This window comes from Megalopta genalis, unplaced genomic scaffold, assembly GCF_051020955.1.
Source record: "Megalopta genalis isolate 19385.01 unplaced genomic scaffold, iyMegGena1_principal scaffold0696, whole genome shotgun sequence".
NCBI classification, from domain to species: Eukaryota; Metazoa; Arthropoda; class Insecta; order Hymenoptera; family Halictidae; genus Megalopta; species Megalopta genalis.
In genome coordinates this window covers 8,287-26,590 of record NW_027476765.1, presented here as the reverse complement: position 1 = coordinate 26,590, position 18,304 = coordinate 8,287, and the positions used below count along the sequence as shown (strand labels likewise).

Sequence of the window (18,304 nt, the reverse complement as noted above, 5' to 3'; positions counted from 1 at the left end):
GTTTCAAATCCATACGAATCAAATGAATGAGCTACAAATACTTGTGATATACATGATTTAGCTGGAATAGCATGCTAAACAAACGAGTTAGCTTCAAATCCAAGCGAAAAACATGATTTAGCTTCAAATCAATGCGAAGTTGAAGGCTTAGATGCTAATCCATGCGAAGCGAATGATTAACTTACAAGTACTTGCGAATATAAGTGAAATAGCTTCAAATGCAGGCGAAACAAACGAGTTAGCTTCAAATCCATGCGAATCACATGATTTAGTTTCAAATCAATGCGAAGTAGAAGGCTTATCTTCAAAACAATGCGAAACAAATGGTTTAGCTTCAAATACTTGTGATATACATGATTAAGCTTCAAATGAAGGCGAAACAAACGAGTTAGCTTCAAATCGAAACGGAACACATGATTTAGCTTCAAAACATGCGGAGTAGAAGGATTAGCATCAAGTCCATGCGATACACATTATTTAGATTCATATACTTGCGATATAAGTGATATAGCTATAAATGCAGGCAAAACAAACGAGTGAACTTCAAATCCAAGCGAAACACATGATTCTGCTTCAAATCAATGCGAAGTAGATGGCTTAGATTCAAATCCATGCGAAACAAATGGTTCAGCTCCAAATACTTGTGATATTCATGATTTAGCATCAACTGCATGCGATACAAACGAGTTAGATTCAAATCCATGCGAAACACATGATTTAGCTACAAATCAATGCGAAGTGGAAGGCTTAGCTCCAAATCCATGCGAAGCAAATGGTTTAGCTTCAAATACTTGTAGTATACATTATTTAGTTTCAACTGCATTCGAATCAAACGAGTTTGCTTCAAATCCAAGCGAATCATATGATTCAGCTTCAAATGAATGCGAAGTAGAAGTCTCAGTTTCAAATCCATGCGAATCAAATGGTTTTGCTTCAAATACTTGTGATATACATGATTTAGCGTCAACTGCATGCGATACAAACGAGTTAGCTTCAAATCCAAGCGAAACACATGATTTAGATTCAAATCAGTGCGAAGTAGAAGGCTTAGGTTCAAATTCTTGCGAAACAAATGGTTTAGCTTCAAATACTTGTGATATACATCACTTAGCTTCAACTGCATGCGAAACAAACGAGTTAGCATCAAATCCAAGCAAAACACATTATTTAGCTTCATATGCATGCGAAATACGTGATTTAGCATCAAATCAATGCGAAGTAGATGGCTTAGCTTCAAATCCATGCGACAAAAATGAATTAGCTTCAAATACATGTTATATACATGATTTAGCTTCAACTGCATGCGAAACGAACGAGTTATCTTCAAAACCATGCGAAACACATGATTCAGCTTCAAATCAATGCGAAGTAGAAGGATTAGCATCAAATCCATGCGATACACATTATTTAGATTCATATACTTGCGATATAAGTGATATAGCTATAAATGAAGGCGAAACAAACGAGTGAACTTCAAATCCAAGCGAAACACATGATTTAGATTCAAATTCATGCGAAGTAGAAGGCTTAGCTTCAAATCCATGCGAAACGAATGGTATAGCTTCAAATACTTGTGATATACATGATTTAGCTTTAACTGCATGCGAAACAAACGAGTTAGCTTCAAATCCAAGCGAAACACATGATTTAGCTTCAAATCAATGCGAAGTGGTAGTTTTAGCTTCACATACATGAGAAACAAATGTTTTAGATCCAAATACTTGTGGTATACATGATTTAGCTTCAGCTGCGTGGAAACAAACGAGTTATCTTGAAATCCAAGCGAAGCACATGATTTAGCTTCAAATTCTTGCGAAACACATGGTTTAGCTTCAAATCCTTGCGATACAAATCGTTTAGCTTCAAATACTTGATTATACATGATTTAGCTTCAACTGCATGCGAAACAAACGAGATAGCATCAAATCCATGCGTAACACATGATTTAGCTTCAGATCAATACGAAGTAGACGGCTTAGCTTCAAATCAATGCGAAACAAATGGTTTAGCTTCAAATACTTATGATATACATGATTTAGCTTCAACTGCATGCGAAACAAACGAATTAGCTTCAAATCGAAGCGAAACACATGATGTAGCTTCAAATTCTTGCAAATCACATGGTTTAGCTTCAAATTCTTACGATACAAATGGTTTAGCTTCAAATACTTATGATATACATGATTTAGCTTCAACTGCATGCGAAAGAAACGTGATAGCTTTAAATCCATGCGAAACACATGATTTAGCTCCAAATCAATGCGAAGTAGAAGGCTCAGCATCAAATCCATGCCACACAAATTATTTAGATTCATATACTTGCGATATAAGTGATATAGCTTCAACTGCATGCGAAACAAACGGGTTAGCTTCAAATCCAAGCGAAACACATGATTTAGCTTCAAATCCATGCGAAACACATGCTTTAGCATCAAATCAATGCGAAGCAGAAGGGTTACCTTCAAATTCCGGCGAAACAAACGGTTTAGCTTCAAATACTTGTGATATACATGAGTTAGCTTCAACTGCATGCGAAACAAACGAGTTAGCTTCAAATCCAATCGAAACACATGATTTAGCTTCAAATGCATGCGAAGTGGAAGGCTTAGCTTCAAACCCTATGCGAAACGAATTATTTGGCTTCAAATACTTGCGAATATAAGTGATATAGATTCAACTGCATGCTAAACAAACGAGTTATTTTCAAATCCAAGCGAAACACATGATTCTGCTTCAAATCTATGCGAAGTAGATGGCTTAGATTCAAATCCATGCAAAACGAATGGTTTAGCTTCAAATACTTGCGATATAAGTGATATAGCTTCTAATGCAGGCGAAACAACCGAGTCAGCTTCAAATCCATGTGAAAAACATGATTTATCTTCAAATTCATGCGAAACACTTGGTTTATCTTAACATTCATGCGAAACACATGGTTTAGCTTAATATTCATGAGAATCAAATGGTTCAGCTCCAAATACTTGTGATATACATGATTTATCTTCAAATACAGGCAAAAAAAACGAGTTAGCTTCAAATCCATGCGAAACATATGATTTAGCTTCAAATAAATGCGAAATAGAAGGCTTAGCTTCAAATTCATGCGATAGAAATGGTTTAGCTTCAAATACTTGTGATATACATGATTCAGCTTCAACTGCATGCGAAACAAACGAGTAAGCTTCAAATCCCCGCGAAACATATGATTTAGCTTCAAATCAATGCGAAGTAGAAGGCTTAGCTTCAAATTCATGCGATAGAAATGGTTTAGCTTCAAATACTTGTGATATACACGATTTATCTTCAAATACAGGCGAAACAAACGAGTTAGCTTCAAATCCAAGCGAAACACATTATATAGGTTCAAATAAATGCGAAAAAGACGGCTTAACTTCAAATACATGAGAAACAAATGATTTATCTTCAGATGGTTGCGATATAAGTGATATAGATTCAAATGCAGTCGAATCAATCCAGTTAGCTTCAAATTAATGCGAAGTAGGAGGCTTATCTTCAAATCCATGCGAAACAAATGGTTTAGCATCAAACACTTGTGATATACATGATTTAGCTTCAACTGCATGCGAAACGAACGTGTTAGCTTCAAATCCAAGCGAAACACATGATTTAACTTCAAGTCAATGCGAAGTTGAAGGCTTTGCTTCAAATCCACGCGAAGCGAATGGTTTAGCTTCAAATAGTTGTGATATACATGATTTATCTTCAAATACAGGCAAAAAAAACGAGTTAGCTTCAAATCCATGCGAAACATATGATTTAGCTTCAAATAAATGCGAAATAGAAGGCTTAGCTTCAAATTCATGCGATAGAAATGGTTTAGCTTCAAATACTTGTGATATACATGATTTAGCTTCAACTGCATGCGAAACAAACGAGTTAGCTTCAAAACCAAGCGAAACTCCTGATTTAGATTCAAATCAATGCGAAGTAGAAGGCTTAGCTTCAAATTCATGCGAAGCGAATGGTTTAGCTTCAAATAAATGCGAAATAGATGGCTTAGCTTCAAATACATGAGAAACAAATGATTTATCTTCAGATAATTGCGATGTAAGTGATATAGCTTCAAATGCAGTCGAAACAATCGAGTTAGCTTCAAATCAATGCGAAGTGGAACGCTTAGCTTCAAATACATGAGAAGCAAATGGTTTAGCTTCAAATACTTGTGATATAAATGATTTAGCTTCAACTGCATGCGAAACAAACGCTTTACCTTCAAATCCAAGCGAAACACATGATTTAGGTTCAAATCAATGCGAAGTGGAAGGCTTAGCTTCAAATTCATGAGAAACAAATGGCTTAGAAACAAATACTTGTGATATACATGATTTAGCTTCAACTGCGTGCGAAACAAACGAGTTAGCTTCAAAACCAAGCGAAACACATGATTTAGCTTCAAATCAATGCGAAGTTGAAGGCTTTGCTTCAAATCCATGCGAAGCGAATGGTTCAGCTTCAAATATTTGTGATATACATGGTTTATCTCCAAATACAGGCGAAAAAAACGAGTTAGCTTCAAATCCATGCGAAACATATGATTTAGCTTCAAATAAATGCGAAATAGACGGATTAGCTTCAAATACATGAGATGCAAATGATTTAACTTCTGATAATTGCGATATAAGTGATATAGATTCAAATGCAGTCAAATCAATCGAGTTAGCTTCAAATTAATGCGAAGTAGGAGGCTTACCATCAAATCCATGCGAAACAAATGGTTTAGCTTCAAATACTTTTGATATACATGATTTAGCTTCGACTGCATGCCAAAAAAACGAGTTAGTTTCAAATCCATGCGAAACACATGATTCAGCATCAAATCAATGCGAAGTAGCAGGCTTAGTTTCAAATACGTGAGAAACAAATGATTTATCTTCAGATAATTGCGATATATGTGATATAGCTTCAAATGCACGCGAAACTATCGAGTTAGATTCAAATCCATGCGAAATACATGATTTAGATTCGAATCAATGCGAATTGGAAGGCTTAGCTTCAAATCCATGCGAAACAAACGGTTTAGATTCAGATACTTGTGATAAACATGATTTAGCTTCAACAGCATGCGAAACAAACAAGTTTGCTTCAAACCCAGCGAAACACATGATTTAGCTGCAAATCAATGCGAAGTAGAAGGGTTAGCTTCAAATCCATGAGAATCAAACGGTTGAGCTTCAAATACTTGTGATATACATGATTTATCTTCAAATGCAGGCGAAACAAAAGAGTTAGCTTCATATCCATGCGAAACAAATGCTTTAGCTTGAAATACTTGTGATATACATGATTTATCTTCAAATGCAGGCGAAACAAAAGAGTTAGCTTCATATCCATGCGAAACAAATGCTTTAGCTTGAAATACTTGTGATATACATGATGCAGCTTCAAATGCAGGCGAAACAAACGAGTTAGCTTCAAATCCATGCGAAACATATGATTTAGCTTCAAATAAATGCGAAATAGACGGATTAGCTTCAAATACATGAGCAGCAAATGATTTAACTTCAGATAATTGCGATATAAGTGATATAGATTCAAATGCAGTCAAATCAATCGAGTTAGCTTCAAATTAATGCGAAGAAGGAGGCTTATCTTCAAATCCTTGCGAAACAAATGGTTTAGCTTCAAATACCTTTGATATACATGATTTAGCTTCAACAGCATGCCAAAAAAACGAGTTAGCTTCAAATCCCAGCGAAACACATGATTTAGCTGCAAATCAATGCGAAGTAGAAGGGTTAGCTTCAAATCCATGCGAATCAAACGGTTGAGCTTCAAATACTTGTGATATACATGATTTATCTTCAAATGCAGGCGAAACAAAAGAGTTAGGTTCATATCCATGCGAAACACATCATTTAGCTTCAAATTCATGCGAAACAAATGGATTAGCTTCAAATACTTGTGATATACATGATTTATGTCCAAATGCAGGCGAAACAAAAGAGTTAGCTTCAAATCCATGCGAAACACATGATTTAGCTTCAAATCAGTATGAAGTAGATGGCTTAGCTTCAAATTCATGCGAAACAAAATGGTTTAGCTTCAAATACTTGTGATATACATAATTTAGCTTCAACTGCATGCGAAACAAACTAGTTAGCTTCAAAACCAAGCGAAACGCATGATTTAGCTTCAAATCAATGCGAAGTAGAAGGCTTAGCTTCAAATTCATGCGAATCAAACGGTTTAGATTCAGATACTTGTGATAAACATGATTTAGCTTCAACAGCATGCGAAACAAACAAGTTTGCTTCAAATCCCAGCGAACCACATGATTTAGCTGCAAATCAATGCGAAGTAGAAGGGTTAGCTTCAAATCCATGCGAATCAAAAGGTTGAGCTTCAAATACTTGTGATATACATAATTTAGCTTCAACTGCATGCGAAAGAAACGAGTTAGCTTCAAATCCAAGCGAAACACATGATTTATCTTCAAGTCAATGCGAAGTTGAAGGCTTTGCTTCAAATCCATGCGATGCGAATGGTTTAGCTTCAAATACTTGTGATATACATGATTTATCTTCAAATACAGGCGAAAAAAACGAGTTAGCTTCACATCCATGCGAAACAGATGATTTAGCTTCAAATAAATTCGAAATAGACGGCTTAGCCTCAAATACATGAGAAACAAATGATTTATCTTCAGATAATTGCGATGTAAGTGATAGAGCTTCAAATGCAGGCGAAACAATCGAGTTAGCTTCAAATCAATGCGAAGTGGAACGCTTAGCTTCAAATCCACGCGATACAAATGGTTTAGCTTCAAATACTTGTGCTATACATGATTTATTTTCAAATGCAGGCGAAGCAAAAGAGTTAGCTTCAAAACCAAGCGAAACACATCATTTAGCTTCAAATTCATGCGAATCACATAGTTTAGCTCAATATTCATGCGAAACAGATGGTTTACATTCAGGTACTTCTGATAAACATGATTTAGCTTCTACTGCATGCGAAACAAACGAGTTAGCTTCAAATCCAAGCGAAACACATGATTTCCATTCAAATCAATGCGAAATAGAAGGCTTAGCTTCAAATCAATGCGACGTAGAAGGCTTATCATCAAATCAATGTGAAACAAGTGGTTTAGCTTCAAATACTTGTGATATACATGATTTAATTTCAACTGCATGCGAAACAAACGAGTTAGCTTCAAATCCAAGCGAAACACATGATTTATCTTCAAATCAATGCGACGTTGAAGGCATTGCTTCAAATCCATGCGAAGCGAATGGTTTAGCTCTAAGTACTTGAGATATACATGATTTATCTCCAAATACAGGCGAAAAAAACGAGTTAGCTTCAAATCCATGCGAAACATATGATTTAGCTTCAAATAAATGCGAAATAGACGGATTAGCTTCAAATACATGAGAAGCAAATGATTTAACTTCAGATAATTGCGATATAAGTGATATAGATTCAAATGCAGTCAAATCAATCGAGTTAGCTTCAAATTAATGCGAAGAAGGAGGCTTATCTTCAAATCCTTGCGAAACAAATGGTTTAGCTTCAAATACTTTTGATATACATGATTTAGCTTCAACAGCATGCAAAAAAAACGAGTTAGCTTCAAATCCCAGCGAAACACATGATTTAGCTGCAAATCAATGCGAAGTAGAAGGGTTAGCTTCAAATCCATGCGATTCAAACGGTTGAGCTTCAAATACTTGTGATATACATGATTTATCTTCAAATGCAGGCGAAACAAAAGAGTTAGGTTCATATCCATGCGAAACACATCATTTAGCTTCAAATTCATGCGAAACAAATGGATTAGCTTCAAATACTTGTGATATACATGATTTATGTCCAAATGCAGGCGAAACAAAAGAGTTAGCTTCAAATCCATGCGAAACACATGATTTAGCTTCAAATCAGTATGAAGTAGATGGCTTAGCTTCAAATTCATGCGAAACAAAATGGTTTAGCTTCAAATACTTGTGATATACATAATTTAGCTTCAACTGCATGCGAAACAAACTAGTTAGCTTCAAAACCAAGCGAAACGCATGATTTAGCTTCAAATCAACGCGAAGTAGAAGGCTTAGCTTCAAATTCATGCGAATCAAACGGTTTAGATTCAGATACTTGTGATAAACATGATTTAGCTTCAACAGCATGCGAAACAAACAAGTTTGCTTCAAATCCCAGCGAACCACATGATTTAGCTGCAAATCAATGCGAAGTAGAAGGGTTAGCTTCAAATCCATGCGAATCAAAAGGTTGAGCTTCAAGTACTTGTGATATACATAATTTAGCTTCAACTGCATGCGAAAGAAACGAGTTAGCTTCAAAACCAAGCGAAACGCATGATTTAGCTTCAAATCAATGCGAAGTAGGAGGCTTAGCTTCAAATTCATGCGAAACAAAATGGTTTAGCTTCAAATACTTGTGATATACATAATTTAGCTTCAACCGCATGTGAAACAAACGTGTTAGCTTCAAATCCAAGCGAAACACATGATTTATCTTCAAGTCAATGCGAAGTTGAAGGCTTTGCTTCAAATCCATGCGAAGCGAATGGTTTAGCTTCAAATACTTGTGATATACATGATTTATCTTCAAATACAGGCGAAAAGAACGAGTTAGCTTCACATCCATGCGAAACAGATGATTTAGCTTCAAATAAATTCGAAATAGACGGCTTAGCCTCAAATACATGAGAAACAAATGATTTATCTTCAGATAATTGCGATGTAAGTGATATAGCTTCAATTGCAGGCGAAACAATCGAGTTAGTTTCAAATCAATGCGAAGTGGAACGCTTAGGTTCAAATCCACGCGATACAAATGGTTTAGCTTCAAATACTTGTGCTATACATGATTTATCTTCAAATGCAGGCGAAACAAAAGAGTTAGCTTCATATCCATGCGAAACAAATGCTTTAGCTTGAAATACTTGTGATATACATGATGCAGCTTCAAATGCAGGCGAAACAAACGAGTTAGCTTCAAATCCATGCGAAGCACATGATTTAGATTCAAATCAATGCGAAGTACATGGCTTATCTTCAAATACATGAGAAACAAATGATTTATCTTCAGATAATTGCGATATAAGTGATATAGATTCTAATGCAGTCGAATCAATCGAGTTAGCTTCAAATTAATGCGAAGTAGGAGGATTATCTTCAAATCCATGCGAAACAAATGGTTTAGCTTCAAATACTTGTGATATACATGATTTAGCTTCAACTGCATGCGAAACAAACGAGTTAGCTTCAAAACCAAGCGACACACATGATTTAGCTTCAAATCAATGCGAAGTAGAAGGCTTAGCTTCAAATTCATGCGAAACAAAATGGTTTAGCTTCAAATACCTGTGATATACATAATTTAGCTTCAACTGCATGCGAAACAAACGAGTTAACTTCAAATCCAAGCGAAACACATGATTTATCTTCAAATCAATGTGACGTAGAAGGCTTATCATCAAATCAATGCGAAAAAAATGGTTTAGCTTCAAATACTTGTAATATACATGATTTAGCTTCAACTGCATGCGAAACAAACGAGTTAGCTTCAAAACCAAGCGAAACACATGATTTAGCTGCAAATCAATGCGAAGTAGAAGGCTTAGCTTCAAATACATGATAAGCAAATGATTTATCTTCACATAATTGCGATATAAGTGATATAGATTCAAATGCAGTCGAATCAATCGAGTTAGCTTCAAATTCATGCGAAAGGAATGGTTTAGCTTCAAATACTTGTGATATACATGATTCAGCTTCAACTGCATGCGAAACAGACGAGTTAGCTTCAAAACCAAGCGAAACACATGATTTAGATTCAAATCAATGCGAAGTAGAAGGCTTAGCTTCGAATTCATGCGAAACAAATGGTTTAGCTTCAAATACTTGTGATATACATGATTCAGCTTCAAATGCAGGCGAAACAAACGAGTTAGCTTCAAATCCATGCGAAAAACATGATTTAGCTTCAAATCAATGCGAAGTACAAGGCTTATCTTCAAATACATGAGAAATAAATGATTTATCTTCAGATAATTGCGATGTAAGTGATATAGCTTCAAATGCAGGCGAAACAATCGAGTTAGCTTCAAAACAATGCGAAGTGGAACGCTTAACTTCAAATACATGAGAAACAAATGGTTCAGCTACAAATACTTGTGATATACATGATTTAGCATCAACTTCATGCCAAACAAACGAGTTAGCTTCAAATCCATACGAAACAAATGATTTAGCTTCAAATACTTGCGAAAATGAGTGATATAGCTTCAAATGCAGGCGAAACACACGAGTTAGCTTTAAATCCATGCGAAACACATGATTTAGCTTCAAATCAATGCGAAGTAGAAGGCTTAGAATCAAATCCATGCGACCGAAATTATTTAGATTCATAGACTTGCGATATATGTGATATAGCTTCAAATGCAGGCTAAACAAACGAGTGAACTTCAAATCCAAGCGTAACACATGATTTAGCTTCAAATCAATGCGAAGCCGAAGGCTTAGCATCAAATCCATGCGAAACGAATGATTGACCTTCAAATACTTGCGTATATAAGTGATACAGATTCAAATGCATGCGAAACAAACGAGTTAGCTTCAAATCAATGCGAAGCAGAATGCTTATCTTCAAATTCTTGCGAAACAAATGGTTTAGCTTCAAATACTTGTGATATACATGAGTTAGCTTCAACTGCATGCTAAACAACCGAGTTATCTTCAAATCAATGCGAAACACATGATTCAACTTTAAATCAATGCGAAGTAGAAGGATTAGCATCAAATCCATGCGACACAGATTATTTAGATTCATATACTTGCGATATAAGTGATATAGCTTCAAATGCAGGCGAAACAAACGAGTGAACTTCAAATCCAAGCGAAACACATGATTCAGCTTCAAATCAATGCGAAGTAGATGGCTTAGCTTCAAATCCATGCGAAACAAATGGTTTAGCTTCAAATACTTGCTGTTGATGACTCATCAGATGGATGACGGAGATCCTCTGAATATTGCACTTGGTGCCGACTAACTCGAAGGACCACCCACTGTAGGCGGACTAAATGAAATGCTAGTACTCTATTTGTAACACGCAACCTAACCGTTATGCGTATCTCTCTATGTCTTCTGTTCTGTTCTGTCTGAAAGTCTAAGGTGTTCTCTTCTGAAGCTCTAAAAATGTTCTGTACTTTTCTGATGTTCTGTGCTTTCTGTCTGTCTGTTCCGTCTTTTCTGTCCCCTAGAGGACCGGAGTCATGCCTAATATCACCTCGGTCCTCCATACTTCTCTTTACCTAGGGCGGGCGGCAAGGAATTACGGTCAAATCACTGCAATCCCAAATCTAGTGAGACTGCCCCAAAACGGTGGGCCGGGAGTTAGGAGGGAGAGTGGCAAAATACCTCCTGCTAGACATCCCGCGCTGATGGGCCTACGTACCCGAACAATGCCAGACCCAACCGTAATTGACTGGACCGTAATCAAGGACCAGGAGACGTTATGACGGTGCCGCATGTGCCCGGGAACGGCCCGGGCCAGACCCATACCGTCCGGGTACCCAAGCACATGGCCCCTGCAATAAATCCTGGCCACTTGGCCGGAACATACCGCCCACCTTGAACATGCATCGCATGTTCAACTATGTCTATATTTGATAACCCATATAAGTGTAAGCTTATGATATGATTACAATCTACGTATTCTGTGTGAATATTACAATATTTACAATGATCGAAATTTACACTATACATAGTTGCGCTACACATCGTGTGACATTTCTAAGTGATCTAAAGGTATTATACACAATTTTGTCACGGGTCGTTTAATTGTTCCGGTTCACGTTCTGACTGTTGCGACACGAATCACTCCATCTGTACCAGGGTGTACCTGAACGATTCTTCCCATGCTCCACTGTAACGGGGGTAGATTGTCCTCCTTGATGATTACCAAGGAATACACGGCTAATTTCGACGTGGTGGAATGCTGCCATTTGTGTCGTTGCTGTAACTGTTGTATACATTCCCGCTGCCACATTTGCCAGAAATGCTGGACCATTTGCTGGATTAGCTGGTATCTGTTGAGTCGAGTGACCTTGATATCTCGTAGGTCATCAGATGGCAGTGTTGTAAGGGCAGTACCAATTAAAAAATGCCCAGGAGTCAAAGGGTTTAGGTCTGTGGGATCTGAGGATAATGGTGAAAGTGGACGTGAATTTAAACTGGATTCTATTTGCGTCAGTAACGTATATAGCTCTTCGAACGTGAGCCTCTGATCTCCTATAACGCGTGTGAGGTGGTATTTAGCAGATTTGACCGCTCCCTCCCACAATCCACCAAAGTGTGGAGAGTGCGCAGGAATTAATCGCCATTCGATGGATTCCTGTCTTAGTGCGTTTGCAATTTTTTCGTTGTGTTGTTTGTCCTTAATTAAGATATTTAGCTCAACTAGCTCGTTCCGCGCCCCAATGAAGTTTGTACCGTTATCGGATATGATACAATGACATCGCCCCCGTCGGGCAATTAAACGCCGGAAACAGTTTATGAAAGCGTCGGTACTCAAGTCGGTAGCTAATTCTAAATGTACGGCCTTCGTAACGAAACATACAAAAATGCATAGGTATGCCTTGACTGTTACCTTGCTTCTCGTTCTTTCCTTTGTAAAAAATGGGCCTGCGTAATCGACTCCACAGGTAAAAAAACGTCGCGCTGGGGTGACTCTCGACGCAGGTAATTGACCCATCTGATAGGTTTGACTCAATGGGTTTGTTTTAAAGCACCGTACACATTTCCGTATGTTTCGTTTTACATTATGTTTTGCTGAGACTAAACAATACCTTGTTTGTAATGACGTTAAAACAGCCTGACATCCCGCATGCATTAACCTGTGATGTTCGCATTTGATTATTAAATCCGTTAGCGGATGCTTTGGTGGCAATATGATCGGATGTTTTTGATCGTAGTCTATGGGTGCGTTGGATAGTCTTCCGCCCACCCTGAGTAGTCCGCCATTGTCCAGAAATACATTTAGGGACCGTAGCGCACTGGAATTTGGAAGTGCTTGTTGCGTTTGTACTAATCTGATCTCTGTCGAAAATGCCTCCCTTTGCGCAAGTAATTCCAAACGTGTTCTCGCTGCATTGATTTCTATTGTTGTCAATGAACCCGTTATTAGCGAATCTGATGCGTCACCTTCTAATTTTTTAACTCGATTTCTCATAAATTTGGCAAATCTGAGACAGTATGCTATGCTTCTGAGTAATCGCGTATAGGTTGAAAATATCCTGACAATGCTACTCTCTGCAGTCGATATAGTCAACATAACCGGTTTCCTTTCCTTCTCTTCCGGAACGTCGATAGGGTTATCTAACGCGCTAGGCCATAGACTTGAGCTCTGACGTAACCAGGTGGGACCGTCCCACCAAATGGTTGTGTTCTGTAATGTACCTGGTTTTGTGCCTCGCGAAATTAAATCTGCCGGGTTGTCTTCAGAGGCTACATGTCTCCAACTATCACTTGACGTTAAACCTTGAATTTGCGATACTCTATTGGCTACGAAGGTTTTCCATTTGTTTGGGGAGCTTCGAAGCCAGGCGAGGGTGATCGTCGAATCTGTCCACAGGTATTCCTTAAACCTTACTGTGTCTAATGCTATTCTAACTTTGCTTACTACATTTGCTAGTAATAATGCACCGCATAATTCTAATCTCGGTAATGAAATGGTTTTGAGCGGTGCGACTCTGGACTTTGCACACAATAAGCGCGTTACCCAACTACCTGACAGATCCCTAGAGCGCAGGTAAACACAAGCCCCGTACGCCTTCTCGGACGCGTCTGAAAACCCGTGCAGTTCTATATCATCTAAACACTCTGAAATTGCACATCGCGAGATGTTCATTGCTCCTACCTTGCTAATATCTTGGCGGTATTGGAGCCATTGAGTATGCAGGTTCTGCGGTATTGATTGATCCCAACCTATCTGAGTCTGCCATAGTTGTTGTAGGATCAATTTTGCGACTATTACAATGGGGGATATTAGACCTAACGGGTCAAAAATTTGAGCTATTTCAGAAAGAATAGTACGTTTTGTGACACGCTGGTTCTGTGGGGATTCTACTCTAAACATTAAGTGGTCGGTCGTCGGTGACCACAAGAGGCCTAACGTTTTTGGGTCTTTATCTACGGCGATTTCGCGATTTCTCTCTGTACTGTCTGTTGCTGTAACTGTCGGGCAATTGCTTGCCCATTTACGAAGGTCCATACCTGCTTGTGATAGAATTTGCGTCAGCTCCCTTTTCAGCGTTTCTATTTCCTGTTCTGTTTGAGCCCCAGTTAATAAATCGTCTACGTAAAAATCATTGATTATAACCTTACTGCTCGTCGGAAATGTGTGAGCACAGGTCAGTCCAATTTCGTGCAGAGTACGAGTCGCTAGGAAAGGAGCGGATGCTGTATCATAAGTTACTGTGTTTAACTCGTACTCTTGGACTGGGAGATGTGGCTGTGCTCGCCACAAAAGTCTTTGATACTTCCTATCTGCTGGATGAACTAAAATTTGTCGATACATTTTAGCAATATCGGCCGACAGGACGTACCGATTATATCGAAAACGAATTAAAATGGAAATTAAATCGCTTTGAAATGTAGGGCCCACTAATTGGATGTCGTTCAATGCAAGGTCTGATGAGGATTTTGCTGATCCATCGAACACAACACTAAGCTTCGTTGTCGTGCTGCCTTCCTTGAATACAGCGTGGTGGGGAAGTTAGTAGGCGGATTGCTCGTGTGTACCTTCTACAATGCGCGACATATGCCCTAACGTCTCATATTCTGACATGAATTCTGTATACTGCTGACTTTTTTCTGGATATCTTGCTAACCACCTTTCTAACGATTATAACCGCCGTTCAGCTTGCGCTCGCGAAGTACCTAATTCATTTGCGTTGGATTTAAACGGTATTCTAACGATATATCTACCGTCCGTGTCTCGTCTTATGGTTTCCCTAAAATGTGCCTCGCATTCATCGATTAACCTAGTATCGCTTGGGGTTAGTTCCTCTATGTCCCAAAACCTCTCTAATTGAGATTGTAGGTCATTGAGTGTGGCTAAACAACACTTATTGTCTTGTGATAATTTCTTGTCTGCCCAGGTAGGAGTGCCTCCCAAAACCCAACCGAGTTGGGTCTTTTGCAAGAGCAGGTTGGAAGTTGATTTATGTTGACCGACACATAGCAATGTCCAAAATATACCTGCTCCAATGAGCATATCTATTGGCCGTTGTAAATGGAATTCTGGATCGGCTAGCTCTATGTGACTTGGAATTTCTATTTTTTCTCTATGTATCTGAAAATTGGGCATGTCTGACGTGATGGTTTCTATTGATAGGCATTGTACCGTGTGTTGAGATTTATTATATCGCGAATGAATTGTTAATGTTGCTCTACCTTCTATGGAATTTACTGCCCTTCCTAATCCTGTCTCTGTTGAACTTATTGCAGTCGGTTTGATGCCGAGTCGTTGGCAAAATTCCGTGGTTATAAAATTTGCTTGAGATCCCGAATCTGATAATACCCTGCATTTATGTGACCCCCCTTGTCCTTGACATAAACTATTGCTGTTGATAATACGGCATGCCCTATTGTATTTGCTACGTTAGCTGTGAGTACTGGGGGTTCTCGCGAATCTGATTCTCCTGTAGCCGCGTAGCCTTCTTCTGCGCGTTTGAATTCGGGATTATGTAATAAGGAATGATGCTTCCTTCCACACTGTTTGCAATGACTCCGTGTACACGCCCGTACCCGATGTGCTGATGACAAACAATTGAAACACAGCCGGGCTTCTTGCACTATCTTTGTTTTTGTATTTAAATCGCTGTTCTTAAATTTCTCACAGTTATATATCGCGTGATTGGCCTTGCATGCGGGGCACCCGGCTGAGTTAACTACATGCGAAGCTATGTAGTTGTAACGAGGGGTATTATTTGTTCCTCGAGGTCGCTGGTCGACCCTGGATGCAGCTACCTGAACACTGACCGCGATATTTGCTAAATATTTGGAACGTTCTTCTATAAACGCAGATAATTGACCAAATGTAGGCATTTCCGACTGAGATATTATTCTCCTTTCCCATTCTCTCATGGACACTTGACCTAACTTTCTGGACAATAACGGAACTAACATGGTATCCCAAGTTTCAACCGATTCACCCAAAGACATTAACGCTATTCTATGATTTGTAGCTTCGTCCAGAAATTCCCGCAATGTGATGTCTGATTCCCTTTGAATGGATTTTAAATCAAGTAATGAATTTACATGATGCCGCTTGAGACTTGTGGAATCTTCATATCGCGACTTGAGTAATTCCCATGCATGTCTGTAATTTGTTCCGGACACGCCTAACGCTTGAATCACACGAGCCGCTACCTCCTTGAGTGAGGTATTTAAATAATGGAACCGTTGTATGTCTGTTAATGAATTATTCTCGTGAATCACTGATGTAGATGTGTCTTTAAATTTCACCCAATCACTGTAATTGCCATCAAAGGAAGGCAGTTGCAGTGTCGGTAATATAACGTTTATTGCGGTATCTGCAGTCTGCGCGGATATCGGGCTGTTCGTGGTTATCCTACTCTGCTCCGGAGTGGCACGGGCAATGACTATTTCGACTTTATCTATCAGATGAAAATACGCCGTCTCGAATTCTTCGCGCTCGATCGCGTGCGCTGCTTCGGCGTCCGTTCCAGCTACGAGTATTTCGATTCTCGTTTGAACTCTATTAAAATTGTCAAGGAGACATACATTTGCATCTAACCGTTACTTAAGAGATCCCACCGAGGTCGTGGTCGCGAATTTGCAAATAAATGTCTTAAACCGCGTGAGTGCAGCCTTGACCGTTCCGCGCTCGATCATCAACGGTTTGAGATCTTCCGCCATAGTGATTTACTGACGCAAATGGGACTATAAAAGTACTTATCACTTGGGCTGGGACACTTGGTACTGCTGTCGATGCCTGTTGGCTGCACTGGGATGCTCCGTTGTTCTGCAATGATGTTGAGCTGCTGCGTGATTGTCCTGCTGTGTTGCTGGACTTCTGTGGTGTTGCACTGCTCTGAAGCTATATGCACTGCCTTCTCTGGATGCTGTAGCCTCCGGAAGAAACTTCTCGTCACTGAGCTCCTGAGATTCCTGATTGAAGCCAGGTGTTGGTGCTCTCGTGATACACTGTACTGCGTGGCTGTAGCTTCTGATGTACTGTCACTTCGTCTGTGCGTTCTTAGATCCGGCTCGAAGGACCAAATGTTGAGGACCCATCAGATGGATGACGGAGATCCTCTGAATATTGCACTTGGTGCCGACTAACTCGAAGGACCACCCACTGTAGTGGGACTAAATGAAATGCTAGTACTCTATTTGTAACACGCAACCTAACCGTTACGCGTATCTCTCTATGTCTTCTGTTCTGTTCTGTCTGAAAGTCTAAGGTGTCCTCTTCTGAAGCTCTAAAAATGTTCTGTACTCTTCTGATATTCTGTGCTTTCTGTCTGTCTGTTCCGTCTTGTCGGTCCCCTAGAGGACCGGAGTCATGCCTAATATCACCTCGGTCCTAACTACTTCTCTTGACCTAGGGTGGGCGGCAAGGAATTACGGTCCAACCACTGCAATCCCAAATCCAGTGAGACTGCCCCAAAACGGTGGGCCGGGAGTTAGGAGGGAGAGTGGCAAAATAACTCCTGCTAGACATCCCGCGCTGATGGGCCTACGTGCCCGAACAATGCCAGACACAACCGTAATTGACTGGACCGTAATCAAGGACCAGGAGACGTTATGGCGGTGCCGCATGTGCCCGGGAACGGCCCGGGACAGACCCATACCGTCCGGGTACCCAAGCACATGGCCCCTGCCATAAATCCTGGCCACTTGGCCGTAACACTTGCGATATAAGTGATATAGCTTCAAATGCAGGCGAAACAAACGAGTCAGCTTCAAATCCATGTGAAAAGCTAGATTTATCTTCAAATTCATGCGAAACACTTGGTTTAGCTTAATATTCATGCGAAACACATGGTTTAGCTTAATATTCATGAGAATCATATGGTTCAGCTTCAAATACTAGTGATATACATGCTTTAGCATCAACTGCATGCGAAACAAACGAGTTAGCTTCAAATCCATGCGAAACGCATGATTTAACTTCAGATCAATGCGTAGTAGAAGGCTTAGCTTCAAATCCATGCGACACAAATGATTTAGCTTCAAATACTTGCGAATTTAAGTGATATAGCTTCAAATGCAGGTGAATCAAACGATTTTA

At 39.3% G+C, this 18,304-nt stretch overlaps 1 protein-coding gene across 1 annotated transcript; it reads right to left on the bottom strand.

Moving 5' to 3' along the window:
* Positions 1–11,833: 11,833 nt before the first annotated feature.
* Positions 11,834–14,560, bottom strand: LOC143263522 (uncharacterized). The gene has a single exon (XM_076528427.1). The coding sequence runs from the start codon at positions 14,558–14,560 to the stop codon at positions 11,834–11,836; it is 2,727 nt and encodes a 908-aa protein (XP_076384542.1).
* Between the last annotated feature and the right edge of the window lie 3,744 nt (positions 14,561–18,304).

Bases quoted from the DNA above. Each gene is read 5' to 3' on its own strand.
- LOC143263522 (XM_076528427.1), bottom strand. From the start codon at position 14,560: ATGTATCGACAAATTTTAGTTCATCCAGCAGATAGGAAGTATCAAAGA.